General features: G+C 46.4%; 1 protein-coding gene across 1 annotated transcript; it reads left to right on the top strand.

The window, feature by feature from the left end:
* On the top strand, positions 1-15,144 carry MAPK15 (mitogen-activated protein kinase 15). The gene is made up of 14 exons (XM_069097087.1): positions 1-287; positions 2,504-2,602; positions 2,734-2,763; positions 4,374-4,464; positions 4,603-4,733; positions 5,168-5,331; positions 5,602-5,741; positions 6,109-6,166; positions 11,017-11,154; positions 11,764-11,869; positions 12,432-12,669; positions 12,978-13,096; positions 14,416-14,550; positions 14,917-15,144. Exons 1-14 carry the CDS (start codon positions 219-221, stop codon positions 15,142-15,144), a joined length of 1,746 nt encoding a protein of 581 aa, XP_068953188.1. The 5' UTR covers positions 1-218.
* Positions 15,145-16,830: the final 1,686 nt, after the last annotated feature.

The raw sequence follows: 16,830 nt of genomic DNA, 5'->3' as shown, positions 1-16,830 counted from the left end.
CACTTCTAAGAATAGAAAGGGGACTGGGCCAAACTGGAGGCAGGGGCCAGGCTTCCCCCGCGCACGATCCTCGGATTGGCCCAGACTCCGGCGCCGGCGCAAGCGCAGCATCGCCTCTGGTTTCCACAGCAACGAGTTCAACAGCTTCCCTGAGGCAGGGGAAGAAAAAGAAGCCGAGGTCCTAAGCAGAAACAAAGGAAACGGGGCGTCCTTGGGCCATGAGCTCGCCCGAAGTGGACGAACACGTGTCCCAACGCTATCTCATCAAGCGGCGGCTTGGGAAAGGGGTGAGCGACCCAGTTCTGAGGGAGCTCCTGGTGTATGAGGGAAAACACAGCCGGACCTGCCCCCGAGGAGACTGCGGTCTGTGGGGGACCCAGGGTGGAGCCCCCTGTCAGAGGAGACACACCCCATCCTGTCCGCAAGGGGCCCCGAGATCTGATGGGTACAAGGAAACCTCCTCTCTGAGGAGATGCCCCCTCCTGTCCTCAAGGACCCCGCCCTCGGGGAGGCCCTGTCTGAGGAGACACCCCCTCTTGTCCTCAAAGAGCCACGCCCTGGGGAGCCCCTGTCTGAGGAAGGGACACACCCCCTCCTGTCCTCAAGGGGCACCTAGATCTGATGGGCCCCAGGACCCCACCCTCGGAGAGCCCCCTGTTTGAGGAGACACCCCCCTCTTGTCTTCAAAGGGCCACACCCTGGGAAGCCACCCGTCTGAGGAGGAGACACACCTCCCTCCCCTTCTCATGGGGCCCCAGTATTTGAGAGGAACTCGGTCCCTCAAGGAGAGAGACACAGCCCTGCCGGTCTTCAAGGAGCCTCATGATCTGAGAAGGACCCAGGGTCTCCCCTCCTTAAGGAAATTCCTGATATGACAGGAAGATATATCCCCTACTGTCCTCAGAGGGCCCCCTGATCTGAGAGAGACCCAAGACCCTGGCCTCAGGGAGCCCCCTGTCTGAGGAGACACAACCCTTCCTGTCCTCAAAAGACCTCATGATCTGAGGGAGACTCAGAACCCCCACCCTCAAGAATATACCTGATATGAATGGAAGAAATAGCCCCTGCCTATCCTTAAGGACCCCCTGATCTGAGGGAATATCCAGGGCCCTACCCTCAGTGAACCCCCTGTCTACAAGAGAAACACAACCCTGTCTGTCTTCTTCTCCAGACCTTTGGTCTGAGACCCAGAGACCTCTTAAGGAGATCCTGATATAAGGGAAAGATATAGCCCTTCTGTATCTTAAGGAGCTTGTGGTCTCTGAGAGACCCAGGAGCCTGCCCTCAGGGAATCTCTTGCCTTTCTTCAAGAAGCAAAGGGTCTGTAGAAAACTCAAGGTCTTGCCTGCAGAGAGCTTCTTACTTAAGGTGGTAACAGCCTTGAGCTGTCCTAAAGGAGTCCTCAGGGAACCCCCATCATGAGGAGGATAAACAGCCTACCTGTACTCAAGGGTCTTCTAGTCTGTGGAAGACTCAGGGTCTTGACCTCAAATAGCCCTCTGTCTGAAGAGGATAGGTAGTCCTTCATCTGGTCATTGAGGACCCAGGGCCTTGCCCTCAGGGAACCCCCTGCCTGAGGAGGAGACCCAGCACTGCTTATCTTCAAGAAGGCTCATGATCTGAAAGGACTCAAGGCTCTAACCTTAGGGAGCCCTGGGCCTGGCCTGCAGGAAGACATCTGGTTTGTCTCCTGCCTGTCCTCAAAGAGCTTCTGGTCTATGAGACACTCAGTAATGTGCTCTCAGGGAATCACCTGTCTGAAAGGAAGGCACACTTACCTGTCTTCATGGTGCTTCTGGTCTTTGATGGCAGGAGAGCCAGCCCCTAGTCTCAGGGAGTCCCTAGTCTGAGGGGGAGACCCAGTACTGTTCAGTTCAAAATAGGAGAGACAAGAAAAAGGTTCTCTAGCAAATTATATTGTATCAAATAAGTATAACTATAGCACCAAGGCATTTTACTTTTTACAGTGGAAAAGCCTGCAAATCAGAGTTGTATAATATAATATCACATGCCAATTTTGCTCCATTGAGTCTCTACATACTTAGGGCCACGTCTGTCTCAGACACTCCTTGGCTGTGGGGGTCTCTGACTAAGCCTTAGTGCTAATCTGGGCGTCGACTCAGGACCAACTAGAGTTGGGTGCTGAAGAACAGGTATGGTAGTCATTGTTTGATATGGAGTGAGGAATGGATTTTAAGAAGGCCCACCACCGGTCGGCCAGGTGGCTCAGTGAGTAAGAACACTGGCCCCAGTGTCGGGATGACCTGGGGTCAAATCCAGGCTCTGATACTTAGCACCACAACCAGAAATAACTGGTCGTTTAACCCTGAGCAAGTTACTTAACCCCAACTGCTTTAAAAAAAAAAAAAAAGGCCCACCACCAGCATCAGGATCTGGAAAGTACAGAGGTCAGGAATGAGACCATCCTAGCTGGGAAGAAGGGGGTGGGCCTGGCCACCCTACCTTCCAGGTCCAGGAAAAAGCATGGTTTCTGCTCTCCCAGGCTTATGGCATCGTTTGGAAAGCCGTAGATCGGAGGACAGGAGAAATTGTGGCCATTAAGAAGATTTTTGATGCCTTCAGAAACAAGACAGATGCACAGGTAAAGAGAGTAATAGAGAAATAGAAATTTGGGTGCAAGGGAAAGGTGATAGTAGAAGGGAGAGACATGTTGGGGAAATGAAATCAATAGCATCACATACCACTAGTAATGCCCTTTGTGTTTTATTACAGAGAACATTCAGAGAAATCATGTTTCTCCAGGTGAGCAGCTATGATATGACATGACCTATCCTCATGCTGACAGCACCTCTTAGACACATAAATACTGCCTCTGGCTCATGCTTACTTGGATGAACTTGTGATCTCATTGATATGGGTACTCTCTCCAATGGTTCAGACTTATCTGTAGCAAATTAAACTCAGCTCTATGTTAGAGGCCTCTTAAGGGAAAATCTAGTGTAGGGAGGGAGACATCCCTGCTTCCATGAGAGTCTGGCCTTACAAAATCAAAAAATTTCAGAATTAGAAGAGAACTCAGTGGCCATCTAAGCGAACATCTATGATATGTACAACTAGCAGCTTTCCAGATTTTACTTGGTAACCGCTGTGCTTCAGAAGAATCCGTTTGGCAGCTGTGTGGAAGAGAGGCCGGATATACGTTCGTAGGAAAAAGATCTGGGGGGGTTACTGGATTGCCTACTCACCAGAGAGATGAAAACCACATATGCCAACAAGACCTTAGGTTGTATGAAAAGAATCAAAAATGAGACTGTAAGTCTGGCCAAACCACAGCTGGAGCAGCAAATATTCGGCACCACATTTTCAGAGGACATTGACAAATTGGAGTGCATCCAAAGAAAGACAACCAGAATGATAAAGAGAACAGGGAACCACTCTGTTTCAGGATTGATTGAAGGAAATGGGAATTTTTGCCTGGAAAAGAAAAAGCTGGCACATGATCTTTGTCTTCCAGCATTTGAGAGGTTGTCATATGAATGAGGGACTAAGCATCCTTTAACTTAGCTCCAGACAAAAGAAATAGGAATTAGGTAGAAGTCCTGGGGAAGCAGATCTCAGTTTTATGTAAGGAAAAACATCCTAACAATTAGAACTATCCAAAAGTGAAATGAGCTGCCCCAGGAAGGATCTTTCTTCTTTATTCAGATTAGAGAAATACTTATTGGAGATTTTGTAGAGCAGAAGCAACCAGCAGGCTGTATGTGGACCACAACACTCCTATGGCCCAAACCACTAAAATGCAATTGGGAAATATTTAACAAAATAAAAATAGAGTAGAACATAGATATCATTCCATTGAAACTCAGTAAATATGCAGCCCGCAGGGATCCTTATGTATAGAGTAGTAGTCTTTGTTTCTTTCTTTTTTTTTTTTTTGGAGGGCAATTGGGGTTAAGTGACTTGCCCAAAGTCACACAGCCAGTAAGTGTTAAGTGTCTGAGACCGGATTTGAACTCAGGTCCTCCTGACTCCAGGGCTGGTGCTCTATTCACTGCACCACCTAGCCACCCCTGTAGTAGTCTCTGTTTCTATGTAATACCTTTGTTGTAGAAGGTATTCTTCTTAGACAAAACTAGATGATGTTTCAGGTGTGTGAGATTATGTGATTCTCTACTTCACATATGCAGTATATAGATTTTCTGCAAATTATGTTAGAGACTACTCTCCTTAAAGGAACCCTTCTACAAGGGACCTCAAGAATGACAAAAACTAGAACCAAGAAAGACTCCTAATTGACTTGTCACCTTGCCCCTGAACAAGAAAGCCAGGTACATTCTGCACTACCAAGTCAGTGTCAGCCAAGCCATAATGTAATTCTTGCCAATTTGTGCTTCCTGACCTTTCACCCTCAGGAGTTTGATAATCATCCCAACATCATCCGGCTTCTGAATGTCATCAGGGCAGAAAATGACAGGGACATTTACCTAGTATTTGAATCCATGGGTGAGTGAGTTCCCTTTCCCTCATGCCCTGAGTTTGTATACATAAGTTGAGTGAATCCTTGTGTTCTAATGTTATCTCATTATCCCATCCCTCAAACTCCCACTCCCCTGACCACCGAGCCCCATATTTCCCCTGCAGACACAGACCTGCATTCTGTCATCCGGAAAGGGAACCTGCTGAAGGATATTCATAAGTGTTACATCCTTTACCAGCTCCTACGTGCAACCAAATTCATTCACTCAGGGAATGTCATCCACAGAGATCAAAAGGTGAAAACCCCAGGTCCTATCCATGCCCTTCCACCTTCTCCCCGCTCTTCTTACACCTGTTTCACCAGACTTCTACATCACTGATTCCCTCACACTGACTCCTGCTCTACCCTAGGGTCCTTACACCTAGCAAAAGAAAGGGATAAGGTTTCCTGTAACATAAAATTCTAGATTTTTCCTACAGCCTCAAAAATAAAACACTCCTCCAAAAGGACACAAACACCCATCTATCATATTGTTTCTTTCATCAAGTTCCTCACATCATCCTATTAGACTCATTTTTTCCTAGAATCCTCATCTTTAACCTCAAGGTACCCACAGTACCCCCAGAAGGTCCTAGTCATTATTCCTTTGGTCCTCACACTTCCCCTATAACATTACAACAGTTTTCCTAGCCTTCATGTATACACATTTAAACTTCCCACACCCCTTAGCCCTCCAATGTTCTTCTGGATGCTGACTGTTGTGTAAAACTTTGCGACTTTGGCCTTGCACGTTCCCTGAGTCAACTTCATGAAGAACCAGGGAACCCAGCTCTGACAGAGTATGTGGCCACACGCTGGTACCGGGCCCCAGAAATCCTGTTGTCTTCACACCGGTAATGGGGGACCTGGAGAGCAGTGAAACACCAGGAAAACAGGGTAGGGAGGTGGGCAGCTACTTTCATACTGGGCCCTAAAGATCCTTTTGTCTTCCTACACTTCACACCTAGCATTTCCTCACCCCTACTTTTGTTCAAGACTTGTCCTCTCTCCCTGCCTCCAGTCCCAGGCATGCCTTTATTTTTACTCCACCCTCACTCCTGTTGCAGCCCCATCCTTACCTCATCTTCCTCCCTCATCCTAGCCTTTACCCCCTGACCCTGTAGGTACACACAGGGTGTGGACATGTGGAGCTTGGGCTGTATCCTGGGGGAGATGCTGCTTGGGAGACCTTTGTTCCCGGGAACTTCTACCCTCAACCAGCTTGAGCTAATCCTGGCAGCCATCCCAGCCCCAAACAAAGAGGGTGAGCACTGACTGGGGAGGTATATTCATCCCAGCCCTGACTAGTGGTCCAACCATATTACTATGTAATTACTGAGTAATTCAGTATTTCGCTGCCCTTTAAGGCCTAACCAGAGAGGGTGAGATTGAACAGGGAACTATCCATCCTGGCCCCAGCTAGAAAAAAACAAGGTTTATTGTCATGGGGGTTGGGGGGGGGGAAGTCTCTCTGTCCCCTACAGAGTATGTGAGAGTGACCAGGGGGATGATCGTTCTACTTCAGGCCAGAGGAGGTGATTTCCCCCAGGACCACTTTTGAACCCCTGTCCCTCCTCTGTTTGCTCCATCTGTCCACTTTCATTTCACTGCCTTCTGCTCTCTGTATCCAGACTTCCTGGCCATTGGCTCAGAATACAGTGCTTCTGTCCTCCACCGCATGGGCCCACGGTAAGTGTGTCTGAAGGGAAAAAGTTTTTGCAGGACTAATGCTTCTTTTATCTTCTTGATACATTGGGATCAGTCAGGGCTAGGTGTAGAAAGTAACTAAACATTGATCACAATTTTTTTCTGGGTCAGTGACCAAAATGATCACTGAAATTAGGGACTGCTGGTAAGAGACTTTGATGAAATATGCATCTCCATGGCATTTCTCAAGCAAAAGGATCCCCAACTGGATTCCTGCCACCAGTATTGGGTAATTTTTCACTACCCACTATGCAGAGTATCAAAAGAAGTATGATTTATCCTCCAAAGACCCTGACTTGGCAATCACAGCCTTTTTCCTCCTCTTCTTCCTCTTCCTTCTCCTCTTTCCCCTCCTCTTCTTTTCCTCCTCCTCTTCCTCCACCTCAACCTCTTACCTGCCTCCTCTGGTAGCACTGTTTCCCCTGCCACCATTCTCAATTGTATTTGATTATAATATTAGTGAATCTTGAAGTATAAATTATATACGGATAGAAATGTTTCAGTTATAATTCCATGTTTTTTCAATGCCTAATATATGCAAGGAGCTATATAGACACTAGGGTTAAAAAGATAGGAAATTATTCTGTCTCTATTCTCTAGTAATTTCATTTATTAGAGGGATGACTCTCATGTATTAAAATTTATCTATGTACAAGGAAGAGTGTACTGGGAACAATGGAGAGATTTAGACAAAATACTTGAAAAAAAATCTGAGGAAAGAGAACTCTAAAAGTCTGAAGGAGGGTGGCCCCTCAATCAAACTTCAAAGGAAGAGAATGTTTAACCAGTGGAGAAGAGAATGGAGAACATTCTCTGGTGGAGAGCCTGGTGATACACAGAGGTGGGAGAGAATCAATCCAAAATCAGCCTAGTTTGACTGGAATAGAGAGTGTGCCAAAGGGAATAAACTAATTCATTGAGTGTTGTGTTTAGTGATTAAACTTATCAGAAACAACATTTATTTCTTAGATCAAGCAGCTGCTTAGAGGATGGTTTCCTAATAGAGAAATCTTGCTGTCCAACTAAATGTCCCAATTTAGCACAAGAATTCTGGTCTTTAAACATCCTTCCAAAAACTTCCAGAAACTTCTAGGCAATTATTTCACACTAAAAAGCTTATTAAAGTTACAAATAAAAAACAGGTACTTTCTCTAACAATAAGGGAAAATAAGTCAATGATATATTTTATGATCTAAGATTATGACTGTAGCATACAACTTCATTAAATCTAGGATGAAATATGGGTATTGTAAATACAAGAATTCAAAAAATAGCCAAGTATAAAAACAAACCTATTGTAAAATATCATCTGAAACCTGACAGCAGTAATTTGAAATGTTTTTTGTTCTAAGAACCTTTTCAACAATAAGAACAGCAGCAACAACAAAATGTGTTGTGAACCCCTAGGATAATTTAATATACTACTCAGAATATTCTGTAATTAATTACTGTTTAAGGCAATATTAAAGAATTTTAGTGCAAACCTCTTTCAATCATTGTGACCACCCAAAGGATTCATGAACCACTAAACTAGACAAACTGCCTTATATCTGCCAGTATTGTTAAATAGGCAATTTGTACTTTTAATGGTAGAGGCCTTTCAAATAAGCATTAGACTTTTCTTAATTTTTTATTTCATTTGTGCACAAATTTAAGAGACTAATTCAGTTTCAATAAGTGTATTTAGGAAAGGGAAATTACATGAAATAAAGAGAATAATGTGAAAAAAGTTTCAAAAGATAGATTAGAGGGATAGGAAACAAGAGATATGTATATACATAAAAACAAAGACCAGGAGTAGAATAGGTTTGGGAATGTATATGTCTGTATATGTATGTATATACTTATATGGGTATGTATGTATCTATAGCTATGGAGATACATATCCTTTATTGCGGCCTTCTGGGGGGGTTGAAGGGAGAAGAAAAAAAGAATAAAGTAAAAAAGTGCACAGCAGAGAACAAAAGAAAACTCACAAGGAAGCAAAGAAAAGATGAACAGTTCTCAACACAATGAATATTATTTATCACGCAGGCTTCTTTGAAATGAAAATTTATTGTTATATGTTTTGAATCCTCATGTTCTGCTATGCACATGACATGTTTTTATTTCTTTCTAACTTTGTATTTAAGTTCCAATATTTAAGTTTATGATATGTTTTTGTTTCTTTTTTTTTATTCTCTATTTGTGTTCTGGCATTTGAGTCTAAAATAAAATTTTGAAGGAAAAAAAAAAGATAGATTGGAGGCAGATTGTGGAAAGCCTTAAATGCCTGTCTAAAGAGTTTAGATTTTATCCTATAAGTAACAAAAAGCCACTGGAGGCCTTTGAACAAAGGAGTGATATGGTCAAGACTATGCCTTAGCAAGATTATTTTAGCATTTTTGTAAAGGATGTATTGGGATGGAGAAGGAATCTGAGATGGGGAAACCAGTTAGGAAGCTTTTATGATATACTGGGCACGAGGTCATGAGGATCAGCACCAGGGTGCCAATTACCTTAGAATTGAGTTGGAAAAAATCCTAGGGATTCTTTACCTCCCAAGAGAATGTCATTGGGTTGATGGACTTCTATCAGTCTTTGGAGCACCTCAGGGGCTTTCTGCAAGGCCTTTGTTATAGGTTACTGTTTCATGTTTTAAATAGTTATCTATAAGCATTGAATCTTTGGAGGATTTGAGAGGAAAAGATATTTAAAAGGAACATTGTGAGGAATGTGGTAAGGAATCAACAGGAGCTAGTGAAAGGTGTTTGTTCACATAGAGCCAAGATGAGTTTTTAAGGGGTCTGGTCAGTGAGGTTTCTTGACACTCACTAACCATCAAGCAGTGAAAAGCAAATGATCCATTTTCCTAGGGTTGGAGATTAGTGTGGTGGTCTTGAGGGTAGCCCTATGACCAAGCTTAGGGCCTCCCCCAGGCAGAGAGGTAATGAAGCTCAAGGGAACCCACTGGGGTGGGTGTGGATGGTGAAATCATTGAGGCAGCCAGGAGAACGTCCTAAAGATCTGCAACAGTGACAAAAAAAAACAAAAAAAAGCTGGGAGGGCAGGCAGGAATTTTAGTAAAAGAATAATGAAGAGATGGTGGAAGACAGCACATGCTCTAAAAGTGGCTATAGGGGATATAGAGAGAGATAAAACATGCATATATGTGTATGTGTATATCACATATATACAGATCTATGTTAGGGAATAGAGGGGTAGGAGAGTTCTCACTGCTAGACACAGCTCATGTGAGGTGTCCTTGATTCTGGACGTTCCCGTTTGTTATTAGGAAGATAATCTGGCAGCAGCATGTGTGCCAGGTGGGTTATAAACAGGGAGAGAATATGATATTCCCAATGATGGGACAGAAGACAGGAATCTAATAAGATGAAATTTAAATGAGATGTCACTACACTTGGACTCAGATTCAATTCAACATGTATGTATTCAGTATTGTGATGCATGCCAGGGATACCATGACGAAAGTAAAACCTGCCCTTGTGGAGTTTTTATTCAATTGGAAGAAGGAGGAAAAAGTCAACTTTACAAGTATAAGATGGGAAATATACAGGGAAAAGCATTTCACCTGAGAAAGATCTGAGAGATGTGGTAGCAAAGCTGCATCAGTATAGACATAGTATCTAGGACTAGGGAGGGTCTGGTTCCTCTGGACTTTGCCCTGGTCAGGTTGCATCTTGTGAAAACATTGGGCTCAATTCTGGGATATTGATAAGCTGAAAAGAATCCAGAGTCAGTGGCCAGGATGGTGAAGAGTCTTGGAACCTTGCCATATGAGGATCCATTGAAAGAACTGGGGATATTTTGCTTGAAAAAGAGAAAATGTAGCAGGGACATGATAGTTGTCTTCAGGTATTTTAAGAATTATGAGGAAGGATTAAATTTATTCAGTTTGGCTCCAGAGAACAGAACTAACAACAATTGGTGTGAGTTGCAGAGAGGCAATTTTAGGTTTAACACGAGAGAAAACTAACAATGAAAACTGTTCTACTGAAGTAGAAGGGTCTGCCTTGCAGGGGGCGAGTGGCTCTCCCTCCCAGACCCTGATACTGTCTTCAGGTAAAGGTGGAGAAGGTCGTGGTAGGTGTTGTACATAGTTTCTCAGGTTCTTTTCAATTCAAATTTTGTGATGTGATTCTTGATATAGATTCTAAATTCACTTGGCATCTGTCATATTCAGTACCCCACTAATTCTCCAGGACTTTTTCCCTCCCCATTTCCCCCTCTCCTTCTCACTCTCCTTCTCTACCCATCCCTCCCTCATCCATCCCTCCTGCCTTACTGCCTTCACCCCTCTCTCTTCCCTCTTTCCCTCACTTCCCCTCTTTTCTCCTTCCCTTCTTTTTGCTTTTAACCTTACAAGTTCTCCAGATCATTGTGCTTGAGTTTTTTTTCTTCCTTTTTCCAGTCTTCCTTTTTTTCTTCCTACCCTCACCCTAACTTAGATCTCTCTTGGGCCCAGTCCTAACAAGGACTACAGGCCCTCCTCCATTATAGGCCTTATTCTGTTGCATCAAGCAAATTAGACACACTCCACGAGTTGGGATTCCTGGGTTCAAGAAAACCCCAAGATTTATTAGTTATGAGACCATGGGTCAAGGCCTTTCACCACTCTAAGCTTCAGTTTCTTCATTTGTCCTTCCACTGCCCACCTCTTGGTTGTAAAAAAAGCACTTCGTAATTATCAATGCACAGTAGAACTGCAGGTTATTTACCATCCCTGGGGTTAAGCTGCCATCCCCACAGCATTAGATCCCTCTGGGGCTAGAAGGCACAGTAAGTGACAGTGGAGCTGACCAGAGTATGGTAAGATCAGCACTTGCCTCCAGACAGCTACTGACCCTGGATTCCCGCCTCCCACCAACTACTCCTCCTGAGGCCCTGGATATGCTGCAACGACTCCTGGTGTTTGACCCTGAGAAGCGGCTGACAGCAGATGAGGCCCTGAGACACCCCTACGTGAGGAGGTGGGGAAAGAGCAGGGGTGGTTAAGGGAGGCCTGGGGGAGGGGGGGGGAGGCCAGAAGGAAGGCCAGGAAGAAATGAGACCCTAGGCCAGGCTGACAGTGGAGAGAGGCAGGGAAAGGGAGAGCCAGCACCAAGGAGGTAAAGATGGGGGAGAGAGGGGAGAGAGATGGAGAGCAAGATTTACAAGTTCCAAGATAAGGCTGATGACAGGGATGGAAGAGAGAAGACATGCCATGATGGGCTAGGGAGGGGAAGAGTAATCCAGGCCAGGCAGACAGTGGGCAGCAGAGAGAGTGGAGGACAGGACTGGCTGAGGAAGGGGGAAAATGTGGATCTCTTGGTGTGATACTGATGATAAAGGAGTCTGGGTTTAGAGGATTCCCAGATGAGACCAGCAGCAGCAACAGGTTAAGATGGAGAGATGACCAGATAACCCCTTACCCAATATTGGCCCACTTTGAGAGAAGGCTGAGGCCATAGAACTCCCTGGAGAGAAACTGTCCTAACCCTTTCTATGTGTGAATGGAGAAGCAGGGGTATAGGAAGAACTCCCCAGGTGAGCAATGGGCAACATCTGCCTCAAAGGTTCCCTCCGACCTCTGACTCTAGATTCCACTGTCCAGCCAAGGAACCAGCCCTGGAGTACGAGGTGATCCTGCCCGTAGATGACGGTGTGCAGCTCTCTGTGGTGGAATATCGCAACCGGCTGTATAAGGTGACCTCCAGGAGCCTCTGCCTCTGCCCTTTTCTCTGTCATATGTACAAGTGTACACGTGTGTGCACACATGCATGCTCATACATATGTGTGCATGCATGTACTCACTTATGTGTGTAGATACCTTATGTATGCCTTGAGCTGTGTATTTGCGTGTGAACACATGTACAAATGCAACTCAAATACCACAGATGCCATGTACTGCACACATGCATGTACTGAGCATGTGCACACACACACATACCCCACAACCTGGATGGCAGCTACTTAGGATTCCCCTGGTCATCTCCCTGCCAAATGTTCACAGGAGTTCTCTCCTGAATACTCTTTAATCCAAATACTCCCTCCCCACCTCAGGCCCATAGAGTTTGACTTGGCTGAGTATCAGTCCCTCCCCAAGACATTCTCACTCCCTCACTCCAGGAAATCCTTCATTGCAGGTTCTTACACAGACATGACTTATTTTCTTGGTCTAAATATTCCCCTCAACCCAATTATCTCCTTGATACTGGCCCACTTTGAATACTTGCCAGAGGGACTCTGAGATGTCTCCTTCCTATAGATGATCCTAGAGCGAAGGGCAAACAATGGGCTCCAAAGGCTGCAGATGAGGAGAGAAGCCCTGGGAGACCTTCACAGGTCAAGCTCTGTGCCCCTGCCCTCCCAGAAGGATCCCCTCCTACAGAACTCCACCTCTGAGCCAGCCCAGGCCCCAGGGGAACTGCGAACCTCTGCCCTGAGGGAATGTCATTCACAAATCCCTGGACCCAGGCCACAGAGTGAACCCTCTCCTTGCCATGGTATATGATCTGTGACCCTATCTCCTAATATGTACTTTCTGATCTTGCTGTATGGTGTGACCCTGAATCTCCATCCCACCCCCATGGCATGTGACTCCTTGACCCTTCAGTGTATGATGCCTGATCTGAATCCGTGGTATGTTTTCTGTTAGCCCATTCCCTTCCCCCCCAACCTGTGTTAGAACTTGACCTCACCATGGTATTTGAATCCCCTGATCCAAACCCACCCAGTTATAATTCTAGACCTCACAAAGCTGTACAACCCTGACACTCACCATAATGTGTCCCTTCCCTCCCACCCCAAACAGATATCCTTGGTCCCCGGCAAGGGTCAGCATCTTCTGTCTGGCTACAATATCGAGGTTTCTCTGGGAAGAAGGGACAGTCAGTTTGGGGTGATGCTCGCACTCTCACTGGCCCCCCTGGGGTAAGTTTATTCCTTTCTAATCAGCTAACACCTGCTATGTATAGTGTTGGGTTAGGAAAGCATAGCCAGGAATGAGTTCCCTGCCCTCTAGGACCTCACAATGTAATCTGACCACATATGTCACTAGAGTAGAAAAAAGAATGTGGTCAGTCGGTGAAGTACAAATTAAGGACAATTGTGAGCCCAAGGGAAGAGAGATCACTTCCATTTGGACTTATGTGGTAGTGACAGGGAAGACTTCATGGAGGAAATGGCAGCAGGGTGAGGCCTCTGTACAACCAGGCAGAGATTGGGGGTGAAATGTGTTCTGTTCCAGGAATAGAGAATGTCTTAGGAGATGTGTAGATGTGGGAGGGATGATCAGGGCAAGAGCCCAGTCAGGAATGGTCCAGTTTAGCTGGAATGGAAAGTATGTATGTAAGGGAAGAGTGTGAGTGAAGGTGAGAAAGGTGGGTGGGATCCAAACTAGGCAGGGCCTTAAGTGCAAGGCTGAGAAGGGCATGTTTTCTCCCACAGAGCAACAGGGAGCCACTGAAGGGTTTTGGTCAAGGAAAGGACGAGGTCAGACCTGGCATTAGGTCTGAAGGAGCAGCTTTCTGAGGGGTGGATGGGAGGAGGAGAAACTGAGAGCAGGGAAAAAATGTCAAGGTGTCACCATGGGAGAGGAAGAGATGGGCACAAAAGCTGTGCTAGAGGTAGAATCAACAAGATTTGGCAGCCGATTGGATGTGTGGGGTGAGGGAGAAGGACAAGTACGTCCAAGAGAAATCTGAGGAGTTGGTCCTGAGAAGGAGGAGCAAGAAAAGGAGGAGGAAATGGAGAAGGGGGAGGAGGAGGAAGGGAAGGGGGAGGAAGAGGGAGATAGAGGAAGAGGAAGCGAAAAGGGGGGGGAGGGGGGAAGAGTCACCAACGAAATTAGGGAAATCATGAAGAGATTTTGGAGGGAATATGATTTCAGTCTTGAACATGTCAAGTTGAAAGATATCCATGTGGAGATGTCCAGCGGGTATTTGGAAATAGGGCTTGGGGCTCTGGAGAGAGAAGGAAGCTGGGGATGCAAGTCTGGGGATCATCTGCACAAAAGTGAATGGCACTAAAGGGAAAAAGTAGAAAGAACAACGGAGAGTGAATCAAGAGGTCCACACTGTCTTCTCCCTTCTCTTATCCCAGCTCATCTAGCCACCTCCTGGTCCTCCCTTAGTCCCTCTGCCTTTCATTCTCATTGCCACAGCCCTGACAGGCCCCATCTCAGGATAAGATGGCCCACCCAAGGGCAGAGTCTGTCAGCACCAGTCAAGGGTAACTGTCTCTGTTTTTAGGAGAAGCCTGGCCTCAGGTGGGCCACGCCTGCACCCTCCCTCACTGCCCAGGCGGCAGCCGCAGTGACCAACCAGGCCCTAACTCGAAAGAGCAATTCCCTGATGTGTGTGACGGCTTCCACGAGCACCAAGGCGGTAAGGGAGAGCAGAGCAGAGTGCTGCCACTCTCCAGATGCAGACTCTCCCTCCACAGCTTTAGCTGCATCTTCCTAGACACTAAGCAGTCAGAGAACCTGGGCAAATCCCGGCTCTGCTTTGTGATCTTGACCAAGTCACTCACTCAGCCTTTCTGAGTTTTATTTCCCTATAAAACGAGGTGATTGGACTGGATGGTCCCTAAGGGTTCCTTCCCCCTCTGAATCTTATGATCCTGATTGTCCTTCCCCCAATGCTGGTCATTGACAACCCCCCTTCCCTGTCATCACTGTCATTTCCCCAACATTAATTATCCACTCTTGATACCGATCCCCTCTTCCCCCATCAATTCTTGTTTCCTCCCAGATCCCTCGCCTGCCCCCTGGCCCCACTCAGGAAACTCGAGCTCTCCTGCGGCCTGCAAGAAGGATGTTCCAGTCCTCTGCCTCCCAGGGGACTATCGGGGCAGCTAGAGCCTCCCTGGGAGGCTATTCCCAGGCCTATGGAACCATCTGCAGGTCAGCCCTATATGGTCTGCCCCTCTCTTATTCCTCCCTCCATGCCCGTCCCCTCCCCCATGTACCACCATCCTGATTCCCTTCTAGAGACATCCTAACTTTTTCCCCTGTGTACTTCCAGCCCTTGACTAGTCCCTGTTTGCCCCCCCCCCAGAGATATCCCCAGTCTACCTCACCCCGTGGACTTTCCTCACTGGATCCCCATGACCCCCTGAACTCTCACTGAAGCTCTCTTACCCAAATACTCCCTATAGATAGGAAACTTCCTCTGAGCCATCCTCTCTGACTCACTCAATGGGGTCTCTGGCTTGAGGAATGTTTGGCTTCAGCTATAGGAGTGTCTCCCTTTTACCCTTCCCAAAACCAGCAACAATTTATTTTCAACAATAAAGTCTCTGATTTTCTGTATGGCTTGGCATTCCTGCAGCATAGGAAGATGAGCTCCCCCAAACCCTGACTTTCCTCTTCCCGCCCTCTGCCCAGGACTCTGTGTGTCTGAGTGACAGTCTTTTGCCAGGACTGTAAAACTCTGCATACACATGCATTGTTTATTGTCATCTTTTTGTTGTTGCCCATATACAGTGATGTGTGTCTCAAAGCAGGCTGGAGGTTTCTGACTCCAAGGGGTTATTGAATCTCGTGGCTACATCTACAGTGTATCAGTGGGGGAGGGTGTAGTTCACCAGGCATCCAGAAGTCAGGAATCATATCAAAGACCACAATACTTCACTCAATCAGTGGGACCACTGTATGATGATCTGAATGGTAGAAAGTTGCAGGAAGTGAGGGTAATCAGCTGTGCTAAGACTGGGCTGTCTTTTCTCTGGTATTTTCACCAGGACTGGCTGACCTCCAGCCCTGGAAACAACTTTTCCAAAGCAGTGGCTTTTATAGTCCTTTGGTGACAGGGAGATAATCAAGCAGCTTTTCAGACCTGGAAACCTCCTTCTTTTCACAGCCTGGTAAAGCCAGCCCACACCTGAGGTTTCCTCGTCCCATTTTGGGTACATCATGTGTTTGGGCCTGTCCAAATGTGTGCTGAGCAGCAGAAGAGAGCACTATGTGAAGAAAGGGCCATAGGATGGGGATAACTGGACCTTTCTTAAACAGAGTGATATCCACCAACCCCATGATAGAAGGCAGAGAAAGAAAAGATGGTGGAGGAAGTCAAAACCTGTTTAACTTCTGGGAGGGACTCTGTCAGGCTCACTCCCACCCCAACCCTCATTCTCCTACTAGGGTCTTTTTTCTTCCTTGGTCCCCTGAGAAAAAGGCACAGATTTCTGGGGTGCAGTCACTGCCTGGTCTCCTACCTCAAAGCAAAGAATGTCCTTCTCCTGTTGCCTGCTAAAGAGGCAGCCTGGTCCAGGGAAGAAGCAATAATCTCATGACCAGGAGACCTGGGTCCCAGCCTGGTCAGTGCAGACAGGCACAGAGCCCCTGCAGCCTCTAAGGAAGGGTTCTCAGCGATTGTAAAGAACTAGAGGAACAGGTGGGAAATAAGAAATGTGACAAGAAATCTCCTAAGGCCCGTCACTCTTCTCCGGTCTGAGTCCCCTGGCTCCCTCACACCTTTCTCCTCCTTCAGTTGGCCCTGCCCACATCCTGCACATACCTTGGAGGACAAGGCACAGGCCCACACAGGTGCTAACATTGGTCTTATGTGTGATTCATCTCTATGTCACAGGAATCCCAGACAGACTCCATCTCAGTCCTTCTGTTTCACACACTCCTCCTAAGAGATATTCCTGACAAGATGTTT

This window comes from Petaurus breviceps, unplaced genomic scaffold, assembly GCF_028583685.1.
Source record: "Petaurus breviceps papuanus isolate PSGF00001 unplaced genomic scaffold, PetGlider_PUasm1.0 350, whole genome shotgun sequence".
Classification (NCBI taxonomy): Eukaryota; Metazoa; Chordata; class Mammalia; order Diprotodontia; family Petauridae; genus Petaurus; species Petaurus breviceps.
This window is presented reverse-complemented; position numbering and strand designations above follow the sequence as displayed.